At 45.9% G+C, this 23,239-nt stretch overlaps 3 protein-coding genes across 6 annotated transcripts; 2 read left to right on the forward strand and 1 right to left on the reverse strand.

Annotated features, from left to right (window-relative positions):
- Positions 1-851: 851 nt before the first annotated feature.
- On the forward strand, positions 852-7,355 carry LOC143149398 (uncharacterized). Of its 4 annotated transcripts, none has more exons than XM_076316735.1 (4): positions 1,179-1,266; positions 3,041-3,127; positions 3,432-5,490; positions 6,322-7,355. In XM_076316735.1, exons 2-4 carry the CDS (start codon positions 3,059-3,061, stop codon positions 6,624-6,626), a joined length of 2,433 nt encoding a protein of 810 aa, XP_076172850.1. In that variant the 5' UTR covers positions 1,179-1,266; positions 3,041-3,058; the 3' UTR covers positions 6,627-7,355. The 4 variants fall into 4 exon arrangements, with proteins under 4 accessions (XP_076172852.1, XP_076172850.1, XP_076172848.1 ...); XM_076316733.1 differs by having other exon boundaries at positions 1,187-1,731; XM_076316736.1 differs by lacking the exon at positions 1,179-1,266 and adding an exon at positions 1,629-2,425.
- On the forward strand, positions 7,226-16,364 carry Fs(1)n (female sterile (1) Nasrat). The gene is made up of 19 exons (XM_076317252.1): positions 7,226-7,241; positions 7,334-7,340; positions 7,436-7,582; positions 7,636-7,862; positions 8,170-8,680; positions 8,788-9,074; positions 9,133-9,437; positions 9,555-10,250; positions 10,555-10,809; positions 10,875-11,190; positions 11,266-12,075; positions 12,152-12,667; positions 12,762-12,973; positions 13,053-13,191; positions 13,268-13,545; positions 13,654-14,019; positions 14,083-14,430; positions 14,523-14,673; positions 14,746-16,364. Exons 1-19 carry the CDS (start codon positions 7,226-7,228, stop codon positions 14,940-14,942), a joined length of 5,784 nt encoding a protein of 1,927 aa, XP_076173367.1. The 3' UTR covers positions 14,943-16,364.
- LOC143149685 (uncharacterized) lies at positions 15,211-22,268 on the reverse strand. Its single transcript, XM_076317253.1, has 16 exons — positions 22,203-22,268; positions 22,013-22,131; positions 21,859-21,933; positions 21,719-21,761; positions 20,676-20,780; positions 20,479-20,597; positions 19,134-19,250; positions 18,620-18,751; positions 18,133-18,267; positions 17,494-17,590; positions 17,258-17,413; positions 16,957-17,179; positions 16,805-16,882; positions 16,636-16,749; positions 16,396-16,580; positions 15,211-16,278 (listed from the first exon to the last, which is right to left on the reverse strand). Exons 1-16 carry the CDS (start codon positions 22,266-22,268, stop codon positions 15,211-15,213), a joined length of 2,832 nt encoding a protein of 943 aa, XP_076173368.1.
- Positions 22,269-23,239: the final 971 nt, after the last annotated feature.

A 23,239-nucleotide genomic window follows, 5' to 3' on the forward strand; every position in this document is an offset into this window, starting at 1 on the left:
GATACAATATTACTTCCATTCTTTTCATAATTCTAAATTATGCGTCGATTAAATTACGAGTCGATATTTTCACGTGTAAGAATGAACGAAATTTATTGTTACAATATTTTCCGAGACTGGTGTTTCGACGGTACCACATATGATACACATCCACGAGTGTTCTAAATTTATTACCCTTAGCGAGTTCCATGGTTCGGTTTAGTATAGTTCCCGGAACTTGGTACAGTTGCGTAACCAGTGAAATCTTACCAAGTCGGTATTTCCAGTCGAGTGTTATCCATGGAAAATTTCTATACCTTCCGATGATATTATTATCACCTTCTCGATAATTAAAACATTTAATTGTACAATTTCAAGAAGCTTCGTTATAAGATACATTTAGTATCTTGAACGCTGTTTCTGTCACATTATGCTTTTGTGCAATTTACACGAGTAGTAACAAACGATGATAAATCGCAATGAAATTTCGTATAGAATCATCACCTCATATTTTCTGTCATTGATAAATCGTGTATCCTTTGATACTGTCCTCTACACGTTATTGCCCTGTTGTCACGAGAGATCTTCTCTATGTGTCTCACAATAAAGGTTTTCTTTCGGTTGCTGACGAAAATCGTTAGGAAACGTTGGTCGTTCGTTTACGGGGGACCGGTTTCCCCGTTGACGACTTTCTTTCTCCTTGAACTTGAAAAATCACCTTTCCATTTCGTAGCGGCGTCACGAAGAAAGCGCACGGGCATCGTCGGATGCTGTTCGCGGTGCCGAAAAGCAGGGAGAGACGCGTTCACCTGCAGTCGTGGGGACGAACAGATGAACCGAACAGCGTGCACGAGGACAGTCGAGGTGAAACAAGCGGGTAAGATAGAGAGAGAGTTCGAAAGTAGGCCTGCGTCGTTCAGTCAGTAATCAACAGTAGTCAACTGCGTTCGCAGACGATCGGTTGCCGTAATGGTAAGTTTCTCGATGGCTCCGTTGTCGTCGTTCCGGATCTTTTTTTTTTCATTGCTTCGAAAATCCAAGTTGTCGTTGTTTCGATGCCACCGAACGTCGTACGAATTTCGCGCGTACGAAATCGTTGCGCACCTGTTCGTTGCGCCTCGCGCGACAAAAATCAGTGAATTCGTTCGGTACCAAATAGGAAAGTTGCTTCTCGTCGCTTGGTGAACAATTCCACCGCGACTTCTCTTCGTTGTTACGTGCGCTCGAAAGAAGAACGCGATTGAATTGTTAGCGAGTGTTTCCGTTTCGTACAGGATCAATGGAAATGTAACAATTTAAACAGTCGTGTATTTGTATTCGTCGGTCCTAGTTTCGCTCTTGTTCGATCAAATATATCGATTCGAAAGATTCAAGAAGAAGGAGCATTGCGAACGAATCGATTTTTCACGGATACGAGTTATCGTAAAAGTGTTATTTACTGTTGGTAGAGGATCAAAAATGCGCGACGTTTTTCTGAATGTTTTTTTTACCGAGTGGTTAAATGAGCTTTTCGATCGAATTGTAATTGTGGGGTTTTGTAAGATCACGGAGACAGTGCGATAGAAGTTTAGTGCATGGTCTTTCTGGTGGTGATGAGAATTAAGCGAGTGACGCGTGGATATGTCTAGTGTCACTTTGTGGTTATTCGTGGCGATCATTTTACGCCGTACATTAAACTTTCTCTGTTCGCGATGGCCTCAGTGTCTTGGCAACGCTTTTCACGGTTCATCTGGGTCAATAAACTGTTCAACGGTTACCTTTTTTTATTTCTTTATTATATAACGCGATCGATCGAGTACCCGATAAGAAAGTCTCTGCGATGCACGAGTTATTCGCGTTTCGAACGCGAAGTGTAATTCTTTTTTTTTTCTTTCCACGCGAAAGAGATATTTTTCTACGGACGTGTTCGTTTTAACCGCGGAATCGTCGGTCCCCCCTGGTAACGCGTAAAAAAAGGTCACGTCGTCGAAGACGAAAGTGACTTTCGTTTTCGAGGATCGTTATCGCGAATCGTTCACCGTGTCCAATTTCGCGGACGTTGTTTAATATAACGACTGCGCGTAATACACCTCTCTTTACGCGGAACGGTTGAAACGCTGCGAAATCGTGACTCTCGACGACGAAATTTTCCGCTCTTGTTCCTTTCCGATCAAAGTTCATCGACGAGGACAGGGAACCGCTTTGGCTCGATCCACTCTCGTTTGAAACCGGCCAGAAAATAGTGGCCATTTCGGACAAACGGGGATATAAATTTGAACGAAATTGAGTAGAAAGTTGCGAATCATCCCGGAAGCGATCTAAAACAGAGACAAGGGTAAAAAAGTATAACGTTCCACCGACTTTCGTGTTCAGCGTTACAGAAACGGTTATTTCATCGAGTCTTTCGATCGATGCTCGAAACTGTGGGGCTCGCATAGGTAAAAAAAGCAAGAAAAAAAATACGGTGGTAAGCGTGTTACAAAATTGCAGCTTCGATTGCGGTAATTTCCTTCGATAATTATTCGCGCCGGTGAAACGGCCCCGACAGGAAATCTCGCCAGTTATCGCGTCACGCGATACCGTGCCTCTTCTCTTTTCGTATCTTGGACAAATTTCTCGACGAGAAAACGAAACATTGAATGCATATTTGCCAAGAGGTGTTCTTCGAGGTAAAACTAGCTTCGGGTTACGCGACGCGAGAAAAAAAAAGAAAAAAAAAAAAGAAACGTCGAGTAAATACAAATGAGCGAGGTAGTTAGTTGGGCTTTCTCGATCGGTTTAGTCAAGGATATTACGCGAGAGCTGCTTCATGAATATGAAAGACTAGATTATTCCAAAGAGCCTACCGCGAGTGTATTAAACCAAGGGATAAATGCGCGTCTCGTAAGCAAGGCTTACGCAAAGATTTTCTGTCCCCAAATCGATCGATCCTCGATCGTTGGATCTTTATTGCAAAACTTTTTTTCATCGAGCTTCTCCGCGAGAGAGTCGATCGTACATCTCGAGGGGAAAAAACAAAATTGCGAAAGATCGCATACAGATCGTGGCAGGTTCTAGAAACGATTTCATTTTTTGCTTTAAGGCGATAGGTGAAGTACAAATGACGCAAACTCCGGGCGAATCTAGGACGGATGAGCGCTATGGGAACGATTATACGAATTCTCCGAAGGTGTGTTTCGTTCGCGAAACGTTCGAGATCCGTTACGTAGAATTTAGACGATAGTTGGAAAATTTAGAACGCTTAGCAACGAGCGATCTCGTTTACGAGTATACATTTCTGGTAGTAATATCAGCCGTATCTGTCGAGCCGGCTACTCGAAACGAGTTTTCAACCCGTCGTCGAATTTCCAACTTAATTAGAGAGTTCTCGATTATCGTCCGGTGTGCTAGAGTCACGAACGGTGTATAATTTACGAGAGAATCGAGTCTCGAGTTGGAACAGCGGTGAATTCACGCGACGATTGTCTGTGCAGCTCGTGGTTTTCTTCCTGGTGCTGGTCCTCGGCCTAGGTCACTGCCAGGACAATGATCTTCCATCCAGATTCGAGATCGAGAGTTCGATCAACCGTACGATCGATGAAGTCGAGCGACAACTTCGCGAGGACTCCAATCTGCCCCGGTTGACGAGGCAAGAAATAGTCAAGATCCTTCAGAACATCACCACGCAGGACCTGAAGTCTTTCATGGACAAAGAGAAAATTGAGAGGGCCAGGAAACTCTACCAGAGGGCGTTGATGGTGGTGCTCCCGTACAACGCGGACGAATCACCCGGGAAGTTGAACGATCTCTACACGAAGCCCCCGATGACGCAGATGATACCAGACTTCTCCAAGTCGGACAACGATGAAGAGACCGACGACGATCAGAGAAAAGAGGACGCGTCCGTACCTTCGGCCGCGGAGAACCTGGTCTCGACTCGTGGGTCTTACAAGACCACTTCTAAGGATCCTCAGTCCACCACGTCGAAGAGCAAGTACAAGAACCACCGCGAGACCTACTCGGAGGTGCGGACGAAGGTTCCTTTAAAGGAGACGCTGAAACTGGACTCTGCTCCGGTCAGGTTCACCTTCAACCTGGAGAATCTACAAAAGAACGCTCAAACGACCGAGGAATCGACCACCGCGAGGTATCCAGTTTACAGAGGTAACGGGAACTCGGAATTGGAGATCGTCTACGGCACCAGCGTCACCGAGCAACCTACCACCAAGTCGGCCTCCAAGGAGATCGCTATCGACCTGGACAGGTTCAAAACCAGTCAGAACGTGTTGACGTCCAACCAATGGCGTTACAACGCACCTCCGAGCACCGCTCTGAAGCCAACCGTGCCGTCCAAGTTCGACAAGGTGCCGTTTCTTCCAACCGTTAACGCTCAACCTGAAAATCTTGTAGCTGCGACCTCGTCGAAGAACTCGGGGACGTCCAAGAACGATTCAAGGATCGCCGAAGCTTTGATCGGGAGAACCGAGCAACCTACCATCTTCGTGACGCCCATGTCGACCGAGATATCCCCAAAAATAAAGTACAGTTCGACCTACTCGATCAACTCCGGAGGATTCCGTGCAGCGACCACCACCGCTTCGATGCCGATGAGGCCAGAGGTTATGGATCTGTTGGCGTCGATCGGTTTGAAACCGGACAACGACAGCAACGTGGAGGACGTTTATCGAAAAAACAAGGACATCCTGGACAACAAAACCCCGGACACGAACGGTATACTTGGCGCGATGGTTTCGGGGCTGACGGCAGGCGGTACGGATTCCGCGTCGATCGCCAAGCAGAACACTTTCGAGGGTCCAGGATCGGAGATCAAGAAAGGCGTGGACAATCTCACGCCCGACGTTCAGTTGCTCTTCCAGAGATTCGGGCTCCAGTCGTCCAAACTTGATCGATCCACCACCACCACCACCACGCAGAGAACGACGGTTAACTTGAACTCGTACACGAACTTCAAGCCTCTGCCCACGTCGACGGTGAAGGATCAAGAGATGAAGGAGTTCCTGGCCAAGTTCGGACTCGGGATCAGCGACAACAGGAAACAGAAGTCGATGAAGTCGTCGACCCGGCCACCCTCGTTGATCGAAGCTGTGCCGGGCAACATGAGAGGCGTACTCGAGAACATGGGGCTGATCTCCAGCTCCCGTAAACCGACCAAGACCGAGTCGAAGACCAAGCAAGAGATCCCGGACGACACGGAGTCGACGGAGACGTCCAAGTTCCACGTGTTCAAGCCTCACGAAGTGAACGTGAACGACGAGGAGCAGAGGAACAAGATCAACGAGCTCCTGGACACCGTGAGAATGGTCCAGGAGGGCAAGGCCGATATCAAGAACGTGAAGAAGGTGGCCAAGGATCTGTTGGATTCGAAGATCCTGAAGGACGGCCCGGATCCCATGAAGCTCGAGGAGATCCTCAGGATGTACAACGACGACGTCAGGAACGAGATCAAGAGGCAACAGGAACCCGAGGAGACCACCACCGTTGCCCCGAGCAGCGAGGAGAAAACCACCACTTTGTCCTCGATGGCTACCACCGGTATTAAGAAATTTTTCATTTACGTTTTGGGCAGCTCGGAATTCTGGGTGAGAAAGATCATTCAAGGACTAACGAGACTTCGAAACGTACTAACGAACACGTTTAACAGGATCAGGCGCGGATCCGGTTGATTGAATCGTTTACTAATCGTCTTGGGTGACACCGGAGAGTTTCCTCTCCCGTTCTTGCATCCTTTTCTTTGGACGGTGGAGTCACTTCCATTAACCTGGACTCTTCTCATAAATCGTTCTCGTCACGGCGAATCTCACTTTCACGCGAAAGGGGACTTTTGGTTTCTTCCCTCGAATCGATTCCGTTTCGCTGGGAAAAAGAACTAACTTAGATCGATATCGATAGCGAAGAAACGTCTGTTACTTTCTACTACCTTGATCGTATCCGTCGCTAACTGTGAGAAGTACGCGCCATTCAAGGTTCGTATCCGAGTTTCTACTAACATCCAGGAGAAAGTCAATTAACGCATCGTGTTTATATTAGCGAAACTGTTACTCGACGATCCTTCGGTGCGGTGGACCCCTCTTTCATTGTATAATAATTCATCTCTGCTCGCAAGGTTGCGTCATCTGGATTTTCATTTGACAGTCGAATGCATGCGTCCATTCACCTTTCGGACAGTGTCTCGTTCTACGTACGATCTCTCTTTCCGTAATTAATCTTCATCGCTCGGCGATCGGAGGGGTCTGGGTTAGGTTTGGGTTCTTCCAGGCTTGGTCGAATAATTCTCGAACTCGTCCTGTCCGTGTTCTCGACTCACTTCTTTCGAAAGGTTCGAGAGAGATTGAACATGGGGTACCTGGTGAAACTTGTCAACAGAATCGACAGAAGCGACCACAGATTCCGAGACGAGAGCTGGCTCCGATCAGTCCTCCTCGACCACGTCCACCACCGAGGTTTCCTCGTCCACCACCTCGAATTTCATGGCTTTGGAGGAGTCATTCGGTGGGACCACCCGAGAACCAGACACCGAGTTACCACCGAGAAGGAAGAGCGGTCTGTACTTCCTCGTGGACTGGAACTCGTTCCTCGAGGTCGGTGAGGAGAACAAGGAGAAGATCAACTTGAGGTTCCAGCCGAAAGTCGGCGATCGGACTAGATTCTTACCAGTGACCGTACCTTAGAACCTCGCCGGCCATTAGGGTTGTAATTAGGGTTGCAATTAGGTATTTACAGTGTTTCTAGAGTCCAGGAGTTGACAACAGGGCTGACCGGCTTCTCGCGACAATTTTCCATCACGATAATGACGACTCGTTGGAATTGCAATTCTGGTTATTTATCGCCGACCCTCTCGACGCCGCAATTTACGAGAATCGGTCGTCGTTGGAGATACTCGAACGCTCGAGTTCGATTTATCGGCAGTTTATTTGGATTGATTTTTATTTTTACGGCTTGCTATAATAACGAATCGAAAGAAGTAAGTAAATCGTAACGGTGGAAGGTTCGTTTAAACGGCAATATATTTAAATATCTACGGGTATTCGAAACAAACCGTCCAGGACAGAGTTCAATTGTTCGAAGAAAACGGTTTTTCCTTCGAAGAGTTGAATTTTGTCCCGAATGGTTCTTCGAATACGTATCCAAGAGATATTTAAGTGTTTTCACTGGAATGGTTCAGCCCGTATTATCGAGGAATGCGGCTACGGAAATTACGCAAGATCCAAGAATGTTTTCTGGATAGTTCACTCCAATTGACAATTCATTGACGAAACGTCGGAGCTAAATGCTACGTCGCGCGGGTACTCGCAATAATTTATACCGTACAGTTATTTATAATTGTTTGTAATTGTTTTGTATCATATGTTAGACGAATAAAACGTTTTCCGCAAAGGAAACGGGTAATTAACATTATCTGACCTACATACGTGCGAAAGTATGCAATCAGCACGTACATACGATGCGAGAAAAGTTGATCGATTGATAAATTATTCAGAAAAGAAAGTCCGCGGTTGACGAACGATCGATGGAAATCCATCGAACGTAATGTTTCGGATTCCGTCGACTATTCTGAACATCTTGTAGAAATAAAAATGATTAGCCGCGGTTTGAGAACCACTGTTCGAAATCCCTACTGTTCGAGGTCCGTGTCGAACAAAATATTTTGCACGGTACGATCCAATATCACGGGTTCAGTTTACGTCGCGATGCCGAAATGTCTTCAACGGTTCGTGGCACTACAATTTTCATCTTCCTCTTCTTTTACGCGAGTGTTGCCAAGTGTTGGGATCTCGAAGAAATTGCGGAGAAATTGGAAGAACTCGTGGACGTGGATTCACTGTTGCGGGTTCAACGAGATTCGGAGGACGGTTCGTCGATTTGGTTCGATTACGAATTCAACACCGGCGTTGGGAACAGAGAAGGTAATTAAGAACGAAAATTGAGAAACGTTGATGTTTGTAAATTTTATGCACCGAACACAGAGTAGAGTCACAATTCCGTTCTTTTTGATATTTTAATATTTTTAACATCGCAAATTTCATATCGTACACGTCTCTGCTCAATGTCTACCCAAAGAGGACTACCTACGAGTCTTATTTGCCTTAACGTATCAAAAAGAAAGTAATTGTCGCCTATCGCTGTTCCATTCGGTCCAGATGAGGTTCCAAATGTCTCGGTAGACCGTGAAAGACGTATTCCATATTTGACAAACAAGATTTTCCATTTCAGAGCTCGTGGTGACCAACATTTCCGTTCACGAATACGCGAACGTCCCGAAAACGGGGACGAAATGGCAATTTCTGGAGGTAAACGGCACCGGTTACTTGATCCGTAGCGAAAAATCGATCGTCTCGTTTCGCAAACTCGATCCGAACGGCGTTCTGACCGACGACCCGGTGACCTTGGACGTCAAAGGGACCGTGTTAACGTTCAAAGCGATCAGCCACACCAGCTTACCAGAAACTGCCGATTCGACGATCGACTTGGTGGCCATTTTGTGCGTGGCGTCGGACAATGGGACTTCGTTGCAATGGTACAGGCTTCTCGACAACGGAACCTTCCAATTCTTCTGGTCCTGGCCGGTTCAAAAGCACGTGAGGAGCATAGAGCTCATCCAGTATGGAAATCTGAGCAAATTGTTGCTGCTGGACGAGAACGAGATGCGTTTCGGGAGACACTATTCGTACATCGACATGTACGGTTTCAGCATCGATTTTTCCACCAGCGTCTTTCACTTCTGGTAACGAATTATTGTTTCCCAATTGTTCGGGCACCGTTTGAAAATTACGGAAAAAGTTCGACTCTCTCTCGACAAATCTACGGATTCGAATTTTCTTTTCGATTCAGGCTCTGTCAGAGGATACCCGTGCCAAGAGTGTTCGACATCCAAGTGTGCTCGATTTACGAAGGCGTTACACTTGCTCTTCAAGGTATCAGCGACGTCTTCTTCTACGAATACAAGGACAACACGGTGGGTAACGTTTTCCAAACGATCAAATCTCAGAATCTGAAGAATTTCGTTTGCTTCGAGAGCGGCTATCTCCAGTACCTGGCGATATCCGGACCGGAAGCTGGCCTGTTTCACTTCTACGAGGAGGAATTTCAATACAACTCCGAGTCCGAGTCCAGCTTCGGTGAGATTTCGCCTTTACCTCGTTCGTACGTTGGCTCGATATTTAATTCATCTTGCAGACGTCTCGGAGATTTCTTGGATCAAAGACGTGAGACTGAACACGTACAGGGACGAATCGTTGTTACTGATCCAGTTGCGAAATTTCACCGTGATCGCTCTATCCTGGCAAGGATCTCGATTCGGGAGGATACAACTGCCCGACGACATCCTCGATCGATTCGATCTGTCGAGGGTCACCGTCGTCCCAAAGTTTGGCTTCATTCTGGACAATCGGTTCGTGAAGTTTCGCGTCGAACTGAGAAACTTGAAACACCCGATTCAACAAACCACGGAGAGACTGTTGAGCCTGCAACGTCTCCTGAACGTAAGTTCTTCGTTTCGGACTCTCTTCGACAAGAATGTTCTCTAGCTTTGGAAAACGAATACGAGTTTCTCGTACGCCATTTGTGAACGAACGAAGATCTTTGAAACAACTTTCCAGGACTCGGTGAATTATCAAGAGGGAATTCTCGACGAAACGGAGAAACGTCTCGATGGAAGCTACTTGACGAATCCAGTGATCACTGGAGTCTGGAATATCAGTCGAGTGAACGCGACGAACGCGACTATCACCGATAACGTGGTCTATCGTTCGGTCACCGTAGGAGCCGTGAACCTAACCAGAGACGAACTGAGCTTCGACGTGAAAGAGTACGCGAAAAAATTACAAGATTTGGAGAGGAAACTCGAGGAGACCGAGTCGAATTTAATCGAAGCTCTGAACTCGAACCCGACGGAGATAAATTTCGATTCTAACGTCGAGATATACGGAAATATCGAAGTTCTCGGTAACTTGACCGTGGACAATTTGATCGTTCAGTTTATCAACGACGTTGACGTCACGAATGGCTCTCCATCCGGCAGAAATGATCTCATCGAAGACAAGAAAACGTTCTCGTCACTGGAAGCCGAAGATCTGTCTATTTTCACTTTGAACGGTATCCCGGTGGAGGATATTCGTTTCGGGGACTCGATCGTGGATTACCGCGATGTGGATTTCTCGATGATAAACCGGGCAATAGTCGGGGAACACCTTTCCTTCGAAACGATCAATGACGTCGAGTGGGAAACGTTGATGAGGAACATCGTCTGGAAGAATAAGCCTGCAAATATTCCTGGGAACACCGTCATCGAGGGGGTAATTAGCGAAACATTGTCGTTTAAATTAGAATTTTAATTCTAGAGGATCATTGGCGCAAACGTTATTATTCTCTGGTAGCAGAGAAGAGTAAAATTCGTATTTAGAGTGAAATCGTGGAAGAAAATATTTCGCAATGAATGTAAATTTGAATCGTGGAAGAAATTATTTCGCAATGAATGTAAATTTGAATCGTGGAAGAAATTATTTCGCAACGAGTGTAAATTTGAAACGATAGAAAGTTATTCCTATCTCTGTCTAGGTATACGTTTCGCGAATATTGATACCTGTGATATAATTTTAGGCGTTGATCGCTGACAATGTGCGCTTAAGTTTCCTGAACGATCTCTCGTATCCGGACAATTACGTTTTACACGACGGTGACACTTTCGCCACCGTAACTGGCTCGAAATCGTTCGATGTCCTGGTGACCGAAAAGCTGAAACACGCGGAGACCATAAACGGCATAGACTTCGAGGATTTTGTCATTTTGAACAAGAACAACGTTTTCAACGAGGAGATCACTTTTGAAAATTTGACCGTCGAGGATTCCTTGGTGGTACGTTTTCGAACTTTTCTACAGAACTCTCTGCAGGTTTTTTTCTCAATTATGGAAAACGACAGATAGACGGAAAAATCGAGGGATTGGAGATGGGCAAGGTTAAACCATTGGACCAAATTTCCAATGCTTCGACCGAGATCATTTTCTCGGACGTAACAGTTTTGGGAAACGTCATCTTCGAGACGTTGTTCATGGACGAACAACCGTTGAATCTGGAGGATCTGTTACTAAAAACCGAGGAGAACGTCGAGATAACAGGAACGAAGACGTTTCTGGGCAATGTTGAAATGAAATCTAACGTGACCATTACATCTGGTAGAATCAATGAACATTTTATGGACGATTTCGTCACTGTGGACACGGATCAGGCACTGCCAAGTAACGATTCGATTCTCTTGATTTTTAATATCTCTCGAATCTTTGGAGCGTCGATTAATTTTTTATCATTTTCAGATTTGACAAAAATATCGTCGGACGTCACGTTCGGCAATGTAACGTTTGGAATCGCGAAGAAGCTCGAAGCACTTTTCAAAGAGAACTCGTCCAGCGATTGCTTGGGAAAAAAAATCATCTTCGAGTCACCGATCATCGTGGATGAATTTTCTTTCGACAGTCTGAACGATAACGCGTCTCAGGAGGAGTTTGCCCGGAAAGTAACCGAAATCTTCGAGAATATTCGTTTGGAGCAGCTGACGACGGAAACATTGATTGCCGAAGAGATCGCAGCTGGAACAATGAACGGTTTCGATTTCACGAATTTCATTGAACGCTCGGCGTCTTCGAACGTAATGAACGAATTCGTCGCTGATAATTTGGATATCGAACGCTTGGATGTAAAATACATCAATGGAATGTCTTTGGATGAAATCAATCGGTTGATGGAACGTCTGGACGAGTCTCTAGCAGACTTTTCCAAGGGAAACGTAACTCTGGAGTCTCTTCGAGTAAAAGGAAAGATCAACGCGAAGTCAATCAACGGACAAGTCTCGAAGGACTCGTTCGAAGCGGATCGGATAGTCTTCAAGGATTCAGTTTTCGTTAAGAACTTGACCATTCTTGGATCGACGAATGGTTACAATTTTTCGGAACGCGTCTCCGATACTGTCCTGAAAACTGACACAGACATTAAGATCACTGGATTCAAAACATTCGACACTGTTAATTGTCATCAGCTCGAGATGGTTTCGTTAAACGGCCATCCTGTGGAGAATATTCTCGATCCTTTCAAGGAACAAGTGCTCACGGGTCCTGTCGTTGTGAACGGTACGTACGTACGAGCTCGTGATCAATTATTTACCTTAAAAACGATGACGATCTAAATTTCTGTTTACGTTTCAAGGGTCCGTGACTATTCTCAATGACTTCAATACGCCTGGAAAGATCGGTGACGTATCGTTCCAGGATCTGATGAACAGATTTATGCATCTCGGGAACAAAACGTTCCAATATCAAGGAAATGTTCGTTTCTCCGAAAACGTAACCATCGAGAACCTCTCGGTTGATGGAACGATTCAAGGAACGGACTTTGACAGTTTCGTCAACACCGTGGTCTTCAAGGACGAGGAGAACGTCACCATTTCCGGGAGGAAAGTGTTCGAGAACCGTGTTACCTTTAACGGGCCGTTCGACGTGCACGATAAATTAAACGACATAGATTTGAAAAAGTTTCGAGAGAAGGCTGTCTTCGTTGATGAACCGTTTTCCGTGAAATCGAAAATTATTTTCAAAGACGGAATAAAAACCGAAAAGGAGCTCACGGTCGATACGGAACTGGACGCTAAATCCATCATGGGTGTCGATATGAACGATTTGAAACGCAACGTTCTATATTTGAACAAACCTACTTACGTAAAAGGTAACGATCGTAGAATTGAGATTCCTTGATCTCTCGGCTCGAATACGCGCGCCTATTGAAAAATCTTGTAAACTTTTCTCGCGTGTCTTTCCAGAAACAATCACGTTCACCGACGTGAGTTTCGAGTCGAACATCGAGGTCGAGATGATCGACGACGTGGACACGAGGTTGCTCATACCGTTGAAAACCGATCAAATCATACCGGTAGAGGTTCTCAGATGTCGCGACGTCGCAGTGCAGAACATCAAAATTTTAGGAACGATCAACGAACAGAAGTGGGACACGTTCCGAGAGAACAGTTTCACGGTGAGTCGACTCGAACGATCGTACGAGGCATTTTAACGTTATTTAGCCTACCAGGAAATGACACTTTTGTCTTTTCCAGGTATTTGGGAACCAGAACATAACGGGACACATCAATTTCCATGGTCACGTTCACGCGCGTCACAATTTCAACGCTCGTCGCGTGAATGGCATCGATCCAACGCGGATGATTCCTTTGAATTCCGAGAGCCAGATAACCGGTAAGATGTTTCGAACTTATTTCTCGAAACCAGAGAGCTTTGTTCGATCGTTTGCTTCACGAGACGCCCCGTTCAGGAAACTTCGTCTTCGAGAAGCCGGTCGTTATGGACAAAAGTCTCCGAGTATTGGGCTACTTGAACGACATAGATCCGAATCGATGGCAAGCAGTGGCCGTCACGACGAACAACTACTTGCAGCAGATCGTCTCTGGCAATTGGACCGTGATCGGTGACGTTCACCTCGGTAACGGAGCCGTGGGAAGCGACATTCTGAACGGCACCAATGTCACCGAACTGTGGAACGCATTGACCCAGAACGATTTGGAAATGGACTCCAAGATGTCGGAAATAAATGTACGGGACAAGCTTGATCGATAACGGTACCCCTTGAAAGGGCAACGCGTTCTTCGTCGGAGTTATTTCTAGACACTCTTCATCCCCGTGAGAATTTTGTTTTCACAGGAGAACTTGGAGAACGTGTGCAAGGACCTGAAGCGTCTGCAAGGTTACGCGGAGAAGCAGATTTACCAGTTCAACGCGTTCGACTATCTGCAGATCGTCGAGTTCGAATGTAGGATCGTCAGTGTTCACCATTTCGAGCTGGACGAGCTGGACTATCTGATGATAAGCTGCAACACCTGTCAGATGCTCATGTACCTCTTTACCGGTACGAGATTCGAGCTGGTCGCGAACGTGCCCGATTTTGGAGAGGTGGACCGATGGAGTACGTTCGAGCACGATGGGGCTCTGCATTTCCTCACTCACGGGGCGAATTCTTGCGGGAGAAGTTCCGTGAACTTGTGGAAACTGGAGAACGACGAAATCACGGTGAGCGGCTACCTTTCGACCGAAGCTGGAAATTATTTTACGTTCATGTATATTATTTTACAGCACGTGTTGAACCTTGGTCACAAGATAAGCAACAGAATGATGAATCATCCGAACTCTCTTTCGATGTTGATCGACGATAAAGACGAGAAGTTCGCGGCACGAGCGAACGTGGAACTGGAACAGTTTTTATCGTCTCTGGCCGACGACCGTGATATGGAAATCATTTTACAGAACGATCGTACGTTCTTGAGTGGCAAACGAGCGGCTTACGAATACATGGTTAGTTCGAACAGTACGAGCATTGAGAAGAGTTCTGGGAATCCTAAGACTCTGAACTTCAAGGCTGGGGTGTTCGAGAACGAGATGTATCTGTATTACCACGAAGACGTTAGCAAGGATCGTGTATTCGTGAGTTAAATTTTAATTGCAAGTTCGAACGAGAGATTTACGTTATTTTTTTTCCCCCCAGAATTTTCATTCTTCTTCGTTACACTTTGTAGATTATAAGCAACAACGGGAAAAAGAAGATCCTGCAAACTATAGAGGTGTACAGACCAACATCGTTCGTGGTTCTCAATTTCGAGGGATCGATCGAGACGCTGTTAATTTTCGTCGAGAATGGAAACAATTTGAGGATTCACGAGTACAAAGGTATTCGACTACGTTAGAGTATACTGGAGATGATAACGCGTTAACATTTAACGAAATCTCTCTTTTGTTCAGGTATCCAAGGCTTCGTGTACAGAGACAGTATAAGAATGAACATCGATAAACTTTACAGTTTTAAACTTAGGAAGTATCCGAATTTAGCAAAGCGACATTGTCTCGCTTTGGTTCACGATAATCGATTAACAATTCTGGAGGCGAACATGTACGGTGAGAAATTAGATATGGAACCGTTTACGTGCTCGGGTCGTTGAGGTTTATTAAAAGGTAACGAATATTGAGAATTAAATTATTCTTACGTTAGAGAAATTATTTCATTAAGTATTATTATAATTTATTTTTGTAAATACACAAAATTGAAGGCTAAATCTCGTGTAATTAATGATGTATCTCTACTCGTGAATAATCAAGAATTCGTTTCTATCGAGTCCACGAATTCTCAGCTACTTTGTGAATTGATACTGTATCGTTGCGAAGTAATTACTGTTACTATCAAACACCGTCAGGGAAGTTAATAAATTGTTAATAAATACCCCCTGATCGTTTCGCCTTGTAAAAGGCAATGATCTCTTCGTCGATTTCTGGATCACCAGTCAGAGGCAGTGAGTTCTCAAAATCATCGTTACTTTTATCATAACCCGATCTTCGACTCGAGACTTCTTTTTCTCTCTTCGTTCCTCTACTCGAAGTACAGATTTTTTCTGAGCTCTCTGTAAAGCTCTTTCTTCCAGCTTTTCTGCTCCTATTACTCTCCAACTCGTTACTAAACGTACAAACAGTGCCTCTTGTGGATCGCGCGATACTAACTTCGTCGTCCTTGCAAATATTTGTTACTTCAAGTGGATCCACGTTTCTTCGAAAACTCAATCTATCGCTCGCGTCGTATTTTCTATCGTTTTGCAAACCAGCAGACCTCGTGTACGTTGAAAAATCCCTGTTATTATTCGAAACACCGATCACTTCCGGTTCTTCTCGCGTATCCTGTACCTTCGCCTCGAAATTTGATCTTTCTGCAAGTCGAAGCTTTCGAATCCAATCTCGCGTGTGTTTCGATCGCGAAGTATCTCGCTCCTTGACTTCTGTACCGTACCAAGAAGAATTTAATTTGTTCCCGTGATCCTGTGCATCGAGATCTGTCTTCAATTTCTGAATCTGCGATTCATTTGACAAATTCGTGGATTCATTTTTAAACGACTCCTTGCTCGACAGTTTCGTCAAGTTATCGGGGACATTGAAGTTCAGTAATCGTTGGTAAAACGGAAGCGAGTATTCCGTTTCTTCGGCAGGAGTTTTCGTTCGAACGGTTTGCAACTGAACACCAAAATTATTGTCAATTTCCGTGTCAACTTTGACATCTGCCAACGCCTTCAGTCTGGCGCTGACACTTTTCTTCGCCGTGGTACGAATGTCTTCGCATTTCAACTTTCTTTCACCCTTTCTAAGGGATTGTTGATTCACATCTTTGGATTTATCGTTCGTGTCTTCACCAGTGATTTTATTCCCGATTGTATCGTTCAGAATTAGATTGACAATGTTGCAAGCCAATTCTGGCTTCGAAGTGTCCGAAGCGATCGGTTTATTTATCGAGGACTGTTCGAGAGAACTTTTTCGCCTTGCAGTTCCACTATGGAACTTTGCTTCGACGTGTCCAATGGCGTCACTTTCTGCGTCACAAGTGGTCCTGTCACCTTTCCTTTGACATTGAACATCGTCCTGCGAACTAACGTCGACTCGATTTCGAAGCAGACTTTTCGAACATTTCGATCTTCGTTTCAGTTTCTTCAGAGGGGTGCGATTTGATCCTGAAATTTCCTTTTCTTCGAGCACGTTGGCGATAGCTTGCGACGTGTCCTTCACAGAGTTTTCATCGATTCCATTGGAGCACAGGGTTGCTAAAATGAATTCTATATACGGTGAAACGTTTCGAGAAGTGTATTTAAATATTACATGGTTCCCCGCTTTCGTTGCGCTGCATATTTAATTTCGTTTCATCGGAGTCTCTCTCCGAGATGCTCGTCCTCTCCATCGGTCTTAAGTTACTCTTTGTGTCTTCAATCCATCCTACCAGAAAATCAATAGAACGATAATTAAACGATATTAAGAAAAACCAAAAGACTCGATTCATCGCAGAGACCTTCCATCCCACTGTGCTGTTTCTTCCCTCTTTCCTTTTTCAGCAGATCGATTAACAACGCTACGCTCGATTGAGGAAGCCATCGTGCAAAATAGAAGAGTCAACGAAAAAGAAATGTAACACAGGTAGGATACAAATTTCCTTGTCCCTTTGAACGACCATGTCTTTGTAATGTTCCAGTTTCTTCAAGCAACTGTTTGGATCCTTGCTCAACTCGAGAGTCCTTTTGAAGCTTTCGAAGCAGTACTCTACCTTCTTGAGATTAAAATCCCACGAAACGATCCCGCTCGATTCCAAATAGTTTCTAATCTGTCTGTCCAAAGTTCGTTTCTCGTCGGCAGAAAGTTCTCGAGAATTCTGTGCACGCGAGAGTAAATAAATTAACGATCGCGAACGGTTCGAGGGTTCTGTACCGCGAACAATGAACAAATTTACGGTCTGCCCTGTAATGGCGTTAATTTGCTGCTTGAGTCTCTCGTTCTCCAATCTCAGCAAGGTGTTCTCGCTCTCGGTGCTCGTCTCCAGCACCAGCTTCACGTCGTTCTTTATCATGGCTACTCTCTGCGCGAATTTGCACGTGGACAGTGTCTCCTGACGATCGTGAAATGGAAGCAATCAAAACGGTGTACGATATTCTGGAAATTCGGAAATGGAAACCCACGGTTACGTACCTCCGTATTAGAGGCCGAGATGCTGACGGTAGCCAGCATGGTGGTCATACAGTTCCCTCCCAAGCTGTCCCTCAAGATCGACGTCAAACACGAATTCCTGGAAATGCGAGAACACGAACGTGCAAAACGCTCGATAAAAAGATGAGAAACGAAAGTTCCACGCTCGACTAAAGATTGGAAATTTTATTAATTATCGCGTTCCGCTTTCTAATGGCAAAGTCACGAAATTCTTTTACGCGATCGTTAATGGGAAACCGGAATATGCAAAAAAATGCGGATATATCGGATTGTGTGTATTCCAGAAACTCAACGCGGTACGAAATCGGAGGGTAGATTGAAAGTAAAATTTAAAGAGAAGGGGGCTCGTCGAAGAGAAGTCGGAAAATAATCAAGGCCCGTGTCTAGTTTTCGATCGTAAAAATTGTACGCAAACGTGACTTTACGAAATTTAGCATCTCGAAAAATATACAAGAGAAAGAAAATCGATTGTTGCACACCGGGCAGATCTCGACAGTGATGGTTTTATTCAACGATAATAGATAGTAGATTTTACAAGACTTGGAACGTGAAGAATATCCAAGAATAGAAGAAACGATTTTTTCGCGGTAGACAGAATGGATCGACCGATCGGTTCAGCACCTGTAGGGAATGTGACCCGCGTTCTCCTGACCCAGACACACTATGACTTGCTCCAGGTAATGTAGGCTCAGGTTAATGTGCTTCGCCTCGTTCAGAGTGGTGCCGCTTATCGAACACTTGTAAACGCGCTCGGACCTATAGAAATCGTACGGTGAAAAATTGCGTACCGTTAGAAAATTTGCCACCACGGACGAATACGAGGATGACAGCGGGAAAGCAAAACGCGATGGAGAGAACACGTGGGAAAAATCGCCGCGAACGAAAGCGGGTCAGCTGTGATGCAACAACAACGAGTCTGTTCGACGAATGCGGGATACCGGCGCGCGTGTTTCCTCGATAGAAATTTCTTTCGAGCGGAGCGTCGCGACGCCCGTAGACGACTCGTTGGTACAGCGATCTCCCCGGACGGGTTATCCTCCATTAGGAGCCACTCGTGTCTCTTCGATTCGTCGCTACTGTACCCTCGGTCGATACGAAACGCACGAACCCTGCCAGGTCCACGAGATGCACTTTCGCTCGCGCGTACTGATTACCACCGAACTCTTTCTTCGAGATCACGATGGTAAAGATGCAGTGCGATCTTGATGACTGGGGGTTCATCGGGGTTTCCGTGGTAACTCTGGAAAAAATTCGTGATTCAACGAGGCTGATGATTCGCGATACTTTTCGAGAATGGTAACGATACGATTCAATCTGTAAGTCGACGTGTAAGTCGACGAAATCGTCACTGGAAACTTTCGAAAGAGTACTTCCTTCGAAGAGCACGAAATATCAAGTAATAGTACAGAACTCGTGCAGACTTCACTTGTCACGAGCGACAACGGAGTATCGAAAGTTTACGTTCGTAAACTTTTATCCGTACGAGATACCGTTCTCTGGTTAATCGTGTACGAAGTAATCACGATTTCGAGTTTGAGGAGACTCAACGAGGTTCGAGGAATGCTCAGAAATTGTTTCGTAGAGCGGAAAATAACGATGCAACCAGTGGCAAATTATCTTACCGATAGTGGTCGCCCGTTAGGAGCAGTTCGTACGCTTCCTGTAAGTTTCCGACGCCGTGGAAGGTCAGATTCTTCAAGTGCAGCCTACCGTTCTCGTCTTCCTGTACGGTGACTCGTCTGAAAACGCACGGAGAGATCGTTAGAGGGCTTCTTTTTTTCCCCCCTAGCCGATCGAAGGTAACTAAATGGTAAACGACGTATAAGAGGAAAATCGTGGTCGATCGCTGGGAACTCGTACGTAACGGGTGCGGAAAGTTTTACGCATTACGTAAAACCGGTGTTGCTCGCGAGTGATCGATCGAACTTCCGCTGTCAACGCTTACAGGGAAACCGTTGATCGATCGACCAACCGGCGAGGAAAAAAATTATCGCGGCACGAGCTAGACGACCGTTTCTCGAATCGATCGACCACCATTGAGTAACACATCGAACCAATGTCCTCCACGATGAACGCTCTTACGCGCGGAACAATAAGAGGAGCAACGCGTTAGATACTCGTGCTCCACGAAAGGAAGAAGGATTAGATTAGCGTCGAGGGCAGACCAAGAGTCATCCACGCGGAATTTCTACCGTAACGTAATACGTCGATTATCGAGTCGTGTATCCACGGTGTTACGAGTCCTGCGCTAACATCGATTTCACTTTCAAATTCGTATCCATCATGGGTAAACAACTTTACCAATCGTTGCGATCTCCGTGTCTAATATCTTGCAAATTTTATACGCTACCGATCATCGAAAACCGTTTCGTTAGATATTTATCCAAAGAATCGTCCGTCCCCCGTTACGATCAATTTAGAAACTATTTTAAAAGATTACAAATTGGATACCACGTATTCTGTGTACAAATTCTTTAAAGTATTCGTTTCCTCGGGGACTACCGAGCTAGGTCCAGTGTCCTTAAGTTCTTACGTTTAAGAAACGGTAGAAGAGAAAAAGAGACATCCGTTCGTCGAAGTCGGGAAGGCGGTGTTCCCCCGTTGCAAGCCTGTCTCCACGGTTTCGATCGCATCGTTCTATCGGCGGAACGCGACAGAAGGAATGCGACGAGAAACGAGGAAGGAATAAAGGTGACGCGGTTGCACCTTGCACGCGCGCTTGTTGCTCCATATTTGAAGCCGATCGGAATCACGGCTGATCGCTCGACTCGATCTAACCCAAACAGGAGTTTCCCTTAAACGGGGGAGGGCGAGGGGGAGAGGTGAGATAGAGACAGGTAGAGGGGTAGACGTGCTGCTGTTTTTCTATCTTTTTCTTTCTTTTTTTTCCCTTCTTTTTTACGAAATACCCGCGTATCCGCGTCCGCGCGGCTCGATGGGGCCGCCATTTACGTCACACGAACTTACGGTAAATCTTCCAATCTCGTAACCGCGAACTCTCGTTTGCTTCGATCCAGCAGGTCGTAGCCGTTCTCGTTGTAAATCTCCATAAAAGCCACCTCGATGGAGTACACGTTTTCCGGCCGCTGCGCGGAGATTTAAGCCCGTATACAGTTCTCTCGCTCCCGTGGTCTCTCTGTACGCTCGCGCTAGATAAAGCGAACCTTTTCAATTACGTCGAACAGGTACCGAAGGCTCCTCGGTACGATGCCACGGTCATCGGGGTTCCTCTGGTTCCCGATTATCGAGTACGTTTTCCCGCTCGCCGTCTACGGAATTCAAGGGTTTCAGTGCTCCTCGAGAAATCGCTTCCGTCGCAGACGGTTTCGTCGAAAGACCGGCCAAAGATACGACCATAGGGAGCTGCTCGACGAGGGAGACGTCACGGGGGCAAGAAGGGCTCCGGTGCTCTACTTTACGATGAAAGACACGGCATCGAAGTGGCGCGAGAAAACGTGAAAACTATAACGCTCGAAATCGGGCATTTACTCGGAGTCTCGGTCCAAAAGAACGAATCTAACGACGTTCCTTAGACTGGCCAGAAAAGCTCTACTTTTCGATGAAAGACACAGTGGTGTCGAATCAGTAAAGATTACAGTGTCGAAAAATTGTAATTGGTTAAAGTTCGATCCGATAGAAGCGAATCGAACGTTTCTTAGACTCGCCTTACCGGCTCCCTATGGTACAGGTTACGGAGTTTGTATCGGAATTCGACTCGGAGGGATCGACGGAATTAGTTGGCCGTTCAAGGTCACCGGCGTGTATCGGATATCGAGTACAGTCGGACAACTTGGAAAATGTCCCCCGGGGAGTGGTCCGCGCTCAACGGGGAAACTATCGCGTAGCTCGGAACTTTAACCTTTGACCCGTTTGATATTTCACCGTCTCGAGTTCACCGACATCGTCGACAGTCGTAAATTTGAAAACAAAAAATCGAGGTTGGCACCGGTTGGCGTCCGATCGGGGTAGAGGGGAACAGGGGAACAGGGATCTTTTCCAAGTCGTCTGGTTATACAACTCCGCCCATGCCGATAGGTGGGGGTAGATTCTCCGCAGCTTTCAGCGGCCAATTGATTTTGTTCCAGTTTTAGGGACAGTTTCGAACCAGGGCAAGGGGTTAACAATCTCTCCGAGGGAACGTATTTACGACTTGCGCCGCGTTTTATCGTCGATTTCGGGCATCCCGGTGGTTTCGCTTCTCATTTACCTGACCGTAGGCGAATATGGTGCCGTTGTAACCATCGAGGGCGCTTCAAGTAAACGAAGCAGAGCTGTGAACGAAGAATCGGGTGGGAGGGGGAGTAGCGATGTTTCGTACCGATTAACGAACGATACGATTCCTTTTACCTTTCCAGCACCGGTCGCGCAACATTGTCGAACACGTCGGATTGCGTCGCGGGTTCCTCGAACACACGGAAGAAACTGAAAGTTTCGAGTCACTCGTAAATCCTAGCGAGGGAATAAATAAACACGCACGGTGGACGTTGCAATAGAAATTCACGAGAAATTCCACGATTCCGCACGGTTGTCCGGACAGTCCTTCGACTTTTGCAACGGCGACACGAGAAACAAGACATCCTCCTCGACGTTTTCCTTGGGTCGGTGATACACTTGGTAATCCTTCGATAAAACGTACAGATGGAAACGTGTCGTCGAACTCGCTCGATCGAAATATTCACTCGTCGGTTTACCAATCTGGGTCTCCGAGTCTTATCCGGTAATAATCTAGCGTAGACTTTGATCGCATTCTTCACCATAATTCGTTCGTATAACCTATTAGCCCGATGCACGGAGAACGATTCCGCGATTATTAATCGACGACGGACGATCGATTATCGTCACTTTCGCAACGAACGGAGCGCAACGAAAGGGGCATTTTCAACGGGGAACGTTCACCGAGCGAACAGGGTTCGGTTGAAATTTTTCCAACGACCGCCATATTTGAAAAATTCTACTACGTCGAATCTCCCTTTATCAACGAATGGAAACTTTGGGGGAGTTCCATCCCCCGAGCTCGGGCCAAAGCGCTGTTTTCGTTACCGCGCAAGCTTACAAAAGCTTCGTAAAAATCATCCTCAACGGATCGCTAAAATCATTAATTATTACCAACGGAGAAAAAATTTATTTTCGTCTTTCCGTCTCTCTCGTTTCTACTCGTAGAAGCTACCGGTAGCATCGCGTAAAATATTAATCCACCTTTTGATAAAGCCTTCATTCGACCATGTTCGTACAACTTTTTTCCCTCGCCTCCGCTAGTGGAACACAGTGACGCAGTTTGGCCATTAAATCCTGCGACACCTTGTACGCCATAGCGCGAAATATTAAGTTACTTTTTAATAAAGGGTTTACTCGACCGTACTAGTGCAACTTTTTTTCTCTCGTCTCTACCGGTGCAACGTACCGACGCAGACTGGCCATTAAATCCTGCGACACCCTGTACACCATCGCCTGAAATATTAATCTACCTGTTAATAAAGCTTTTACTCGGCCGTGTTTACGAGAAACTTTTCCCTCTGTGCGCGTAGAACGTACCGATGCACCAATGGGCCTATACGTCCTGCGACACCAGGTATACTCCGGTGTACATTGATCCAAAATACGATTGAAACGGTGTGTGTAAAACTATCGGGAGGGGAGGAAGGGCGTCGTGAAAGTTGGTGGAAAAAGTTTTCGGTTCGTCTGTCGGTGGAAATGTACGCAATCGGTATACGTCGGTGACGTTGGGTAC

Source organism: Ptiloglossa arizonensis, chromosome 7 (assembly GCF_051014685.1).
Source record: "Ptiloglossa arizonensis isolate GNS036 chromosome 7, iyPtiAriz1_principal, whole genome shotgun sequence".
NCBI classification, from domain to species: Eukaryota; Metazoa; Arthropoda; class Insecta; order Hymenoptera; family Colletidae; genus Ptiloglossa; species Ptiloglossa arizonensis.

Coding starts and splice junctions, on each gene's coding strand:
- LOC143149398 (XM_076316733.1), top strand. CDS start 1,600: ATGTCTAGTGTCACTTTGTGGTTATTCGTGGCGATCATTTTACGCCGT. Junction 3,128..3,431: donor ATTATACGAATTCTCCGAAG/GTGTGTTTCGTT, acceptor TTGTCTGTGCAG/CTCGTGGTTTTCTTCCTGGT. Junction 5,491..6,321: donor GTCCTCGATGGCTACCACCG/GTATTAAGAAAT, acceptor ACTTGTCAACAG/AATCGACAGAAGCGACCACA.
- LOC143149685 (XM_076317253.1), bottom strand. CDS start 22,268: ATGGTGAAGAATGCGATCAAAGTCTACGCTAGATTATTACCGGATAAG. Junction 17,414..17,493: donor TCTCGGCCTCTAATACGGAG/GTACGTAACCGT, acceptor CACGATCGTCAG/GAGACACTGTCCACGTGCAA. Junction 16,581..16,635: donor CAACGAAAGCGGGGAACCAT/GTAATATTTAAA, acceptor AATTCATTTTAG/CAACCCTGTGCTCCAATGGA.